Below are 5,000 nucleotides of genomic sequence, written 5' to 3'. Positions count from 1 at the left end.
CACACGCACGCACGCACCCCCCCCCCCACACACACACACCCGAGTTACCCGATCTTGCATGCATTTTACCCGTACTCTGTGTAATGGCTGCACTGATGACCGCAGGTCTTGGGTCAGTTTACTGCATGGAACCTCTTTCCTACAAATCCGTACATGTTGCTCGCCTGTAACTAGGGGCAAAACGAGTGCCAGAATTGAGGACTCGAGTACTCTTTGAAGCAGCGAGCAAGTATTCGAGAGAGTACGAATATTTTACTGACAACATAAAACAATGTACTGCACACACTCTCGCAACACCGAACGTACTACACCTGATACACATGTAGCCTTGCATGCAGCCTAGTATAGGAAATAGTCTGAACTGCTGTCTTTTGCTGGTAAGAAGGGACAAGCAATGATATCGCGCTTCCATGGGCTATCAGTACCGATGTACATGCATACAGTACATTGTACATAGGACACTTTGAGTAGTTTGCAAAATCAGTACTCGCTCGTCTCAAATTTTCGAGCGAGCGCTCGAGTACTCAATAGACTCGTTTCACCCCTACCTGTAGCCCAGGCTGAGTGCAGACTTCATGATGGCCACTCCGTGTCGTGTGGCAACGTTGTGAGTGCCGAGTCCAAGTACGGGCACTGGAGCAGGGTGTGTAGATAGACAGACAGACAGACATACATGCAGACAGACAGATAGATAGATAGATAGATAGATAGGCAGAGAGAGAGAGAGAGAGAGAGAGAGAGAGAGAGAGAGAGAGAGAGAGAGAGAGAGAGAGAGAGAGAGAGAGAGAGAGAGAGAGAGAGAGAGAGAGAGAGAGAGAGAGAGAGAGAGAGAGAGAGAGAGATCAAAACAGCATGTTATATCACGAGACAACGTGACCGTACAGAAAGACCAAGTCACGTATTAAAATCACACCCAAACAAATCAAGTTTGTAGTAAAGCTTTATGAAATCCGACCCAAAAAGCATGTCGGGTTTTCAGCTGTGGGTTTTGACACCATCAGTGCTTGTCAAGCAATGGAGGCAACAACAGTCGACTTGGGTAGTGCACCCACCAATGTCGATTTGATGAAACAAATGCGTAGTGAGAAGGCAGTTGCAAAGGTTTACCGACTTGCTGGAGGTGGCAGTCGTGCACCTTCAAGATACTGATCAATATGCTGAACTCGGTGCCAGAATGTTCTACAACATGCTAATGCGGAAGTTACCGGAGACGTTGTTCGCACACTACCACAGGTGGACAATCGAGAACCAGCGTAACCCGTCACTGACGGGTTACGCTGCCTGCCTTACGTGGCCTGCAGGTTACGACTTTCACAACAAGGTTTAACTCAAAGGTTCAAAGGTTCAACTCGAGTGACAGGAACGCTATAAGAGTTGTAGCCTGCGAGCACAATGACCAGGTGACTGGTGTGTACGCATGAGCATGTGGCCGCTTACTCACCCGTATTTGATTGGGAATACGGGCTGAACGCTGCATCGCAGCCTTTTCGGAACAAAACCAGTCGACTCAGCGTCCAAAAGACTGCAACATAGGGACCAATTGCGGTCATCCGTGCTTTCATACTTCAGTAAGAACGAAACGGCGGTTGTAGTGACATTTTGCATACAAATACCCATCTCGTAGGGCGCAGTCACCCAGTTTCGGTGGAAGTGCGCGAGTTCGATTGAGAATAAAGGAGAAAGGGAGCGTCTCACCTTCCTCGGACCATATTTATGACGTCAGAGAGATATACTTCGCATGGGATTCGATGGGGAAAATTCAGTATTTTGGCTCTCCATTGTCCGAAAGAAGTCGGGTGTTTTTCAAACTTAGGTTCAGGTCCACCTTCATTTTAACGAGTCCGGTTAGTACATAAACCACGCCAATAAATAGAAATCTGAAATCCCCTGGCGAAACGTGGCCTATACAACTGTTTACAGGTCCGGTTACAACATAATTCTTTAGCACATAAAATTCGTTATAACGACCCTTTGCCCCGTCCCTGGAGTGCCAAACTCCTTAGTATAATAATGCTGACCATGCACAACCAAGGCCAAAATACATAGGATGAAGAAGAAAGACACAACGTATTCCATCCATGCGTTCGTACATATGGACGATCCAAGGCACAGCTGTGTTGGAGATTTTCAATTATCTTATAACGAGTTGAAGCGTTGTTGATTTATGTTGTATTAAGGGTACCCCATATACGTACGAATCAGTGCGTCTTGTATCTTTAGTTGAAAGTCCTGCTACAAGATTAGTTTGAAACTCGGGTATTGAGCCAATTGAGCCAGTGGTGGAGAGTTACTCTTAACTCGTTTCCATATGTCCTTTTCCTTTCTACAAGATTAGTCTCATTATATATAAGATAACTTATAAATATTTGATGACCCATATTTGATGACCCAGAGATTATCTACTAACGAGGGAGGACCTGTACCAGTATGGGCCATATGGCACCCTACCGGTATCCTGACTAGAAAAAATCCCTATCCCTGCCTAGTTGTTAGTCTCTGCTACACTATCCCTGCTTAGTTGTTTCACCCGTGCTCGCATATCATGCAGTTTTTTTCAGTTTGTTTATTTACGGATTCTCCAGAGGTAAATGGATACCTATCATGGGAGTCTCACCAAACCAATAAAATAACGAAAATATAATTATGTATGGAGTGCAAAAAACTCAAAATCTGAGATTTTTATGCTGATCAATCATCTTACTTTCATGTCCGCTCCTGAGCGGGATGCGTGGCACGCTGGGCTGCACTCGTTCCTCCACGAGAGAGTCAACGGCCGTGAGGTTGTCTGGGTGAACCCGGTTCTTGTACGCCTCCGTATTCACGTCGATCAGGTAGATGGTCTCACGTGACTTGAAATGCCCGCGGGCAAACGGACATTTCGACACGTCAGCGTTGTTTAGTGAGCGGTGGTGTTCGGGGAACTTCACGCCGATCTTTTCCTCCAGGATATCCAGACTGCCTTCTTTACGCCATTGGTCCACACCACTACCAACGTCCACGCCAAACAGCGATGGCCTCGGTGCCGTGTTTTCATGCTGCTCCGCTGCATCGCACTTTTCTGTGGTGCAAAACTCCTCAGGATCAGTTTCACTCGCAGAGCCACTACTACTGGCACTAGGTAAGTCGCTGCTGTCTTCTTCGCTATCACTGTATGGGTCTGCGATCTCCGGTCCCGGTATCTCACCGGCCATGGCACCCGGAAGAATCGCATCACCAAGCCCGGGCTGCACGATTTCTACTTTCTCCAGTGTAGGATCGACCACCTTTTCACCGTCACCGTCACCGTTGTCGGCGGAGGCTGCGACAGGTCTGCCACGGGCAGTACGCGACGACTGCGCTTCGCTCGCTGGGTTCGTTTTCCTCATGCTTGAATTCAACGTGCCGACAATATAGTCGCTGGCTAGCGCTGCGATCACGAACACCACGATGAACATCACCACTGCGCCGATGTACGTCCTGAGGCGCAACGGTCGCCGTTGCTTTTTCTTATCGTCAGCCGTCGCCTTTGCATCTTCGCTGCTCGATCGAGACTCGCCACCGGAGCGCGGACTTTTCAGGCTAACTTTCACCGTTCTGATTCGTGGAGCGGACATGGTGCTCCTGCAACAATCAGCTACTCACCCGGACTAATAATTACGTCGGCGTATTCCTTGGCACTAGATGACTGATTTTCCGACAAGCAATTCGCCAATCCTGCTCGGAGGAGACTGTGGAGAACACTGAAGTGAATTCTTCTCTGGGGTGGAATCCGTCCGGGAAGCACTCGAAAGACGACGTGTCTTTCGCTTTCGCTGGCAGCCACCAGCCAAACAATGCAAGTCAAAAGGCCGGAAACCCCTGTGCTTTCCCGGATGCATTGAGCCGCTCAAAGGAAAGCTCTTCTGTATCTAATATTGACTGAGTACGAGGTCAATATACTGCAAGTACAAGGCTACATCATGACATGTAGGCTAGGCCGCAGCACTCAGCAGGCTAGGCCAGGGTGGGCCGGATCTATGGAGCTGTAGTGCTAGTGCCTAGTGCCAGTACTAGTACTAGTACTAGTAGTGGTGCTAGTGCCACCAAGGCACCATCTACCACCACCAGTACCTGACTCCTGAGTACTCGAGAACTCGAGTACAGACAACAGTGCCGGTAATGGCAGTATTCATGGTTTGTGCGTTCACTAACTAATTACTTGGCTACACTACTAGTCACTAGTCACTACAGACTGTACAAAAACATGCAGAAAGACACGGAAAGAGAGGAAAACAAACAAAACCAATAGATAAACCCTGTTTTAGTTCACACATGTTGTTGATTGACAGCATGAAACAAGGACTTAGGTGGAGGACACCGTGTTCGGAAACAGTGACCTTACTACAACTCCCCACGGTTGGTAGAGCCCTGGTCTGTTGAGACCATCTGAACAGAACCGTATCGTATGGGTCTTAGACCCGATTCTGACCCTCTTTATTCTAGGGGAGTTTTTAGAGACATCTCCTATAAACGTCAGTCGTGTATTCTGTGATCGCTCCTGGATGTCTTTTTGATAGTCATAAAAATAGTACTATTTTAACCTGAATCGTTTTCCTTTTAACTCCTTCTGCTCATGGTGTGCCTCTCTCAGCTCTGACAACAGTCACTGTCACTACCATGACTGTTTCCGAACACGGTGTCCTGCACCTTGTTTCATGCTGTCAACCAACAACAATAATATAATTGGGTGTATAGCAGGGCGTCGTACAATAGGGCTTGAAAGTGATGACGTCAAAAACGGCCTGGGAGTAGTAAATTGACATCAGATTTCTATTTTGGATCCACTAAGGTGTGACTTTGCTATTGCCTCAGTATGTGGGTGCATAGCAACCCACTCATGTCGTATGCAGGTGCAACTTTTACTTCGCCACCAGTTGTCACCCCGCCCCCACTAGCCAAATCAGTCAGTTTCACTGGCAACATCACCTTGCTGTGAGTGAGACCGCTTGAAATGTGCTTGGATCCATACAAAAACTGGATCC

At 47.8% G+C, this 5,000-nt stretch overlaps 1 protein-coding gene across 1 annotated transcript in view; it reads right to left on the bottom strand.

Annotated features, from left to right (window-relative positions):
* Window positions 1–3,881, bottom strand: part of LOC135829801 (uncharacterized) — a gene marked incomplete at its 5' end in the record, with an annotated part of 12,039 nt that extends 8,158 nt beyond the window's left edge. The window contains 2 exon segments of the mRNA XM_065342187.1: window positions 549–633; window positions 2,702–3,881. Of these exon segments, the coding sequence (XP_065198259.1) occupies window positions 549–633; window positions 2,702–3,593 (977 nt within the window).
* Between the last annotated feature and the right edge of the window lie 1,119 nt (window positions 3,882–5,000).

Source organism: Sycon ciliatum, chromosome 13 (assembly GCF_964019385.1).
Source record: "Sycon ciliatum chromosome 13, ocSycCili1.1, whole genome shotgun sequence".
Classification (NCBI taxonomy): Eukaryota; Metazoa; Porifera; class Calcarea; order Leucosolenida; family Sycettidae; genus Sycon; species Sycon ciliatum.
The sequence above is the reverse complement of the archived record's forward strand: the minus strand, read 5'-3'. Positions and strand labels throughout refer to the sequence as shown.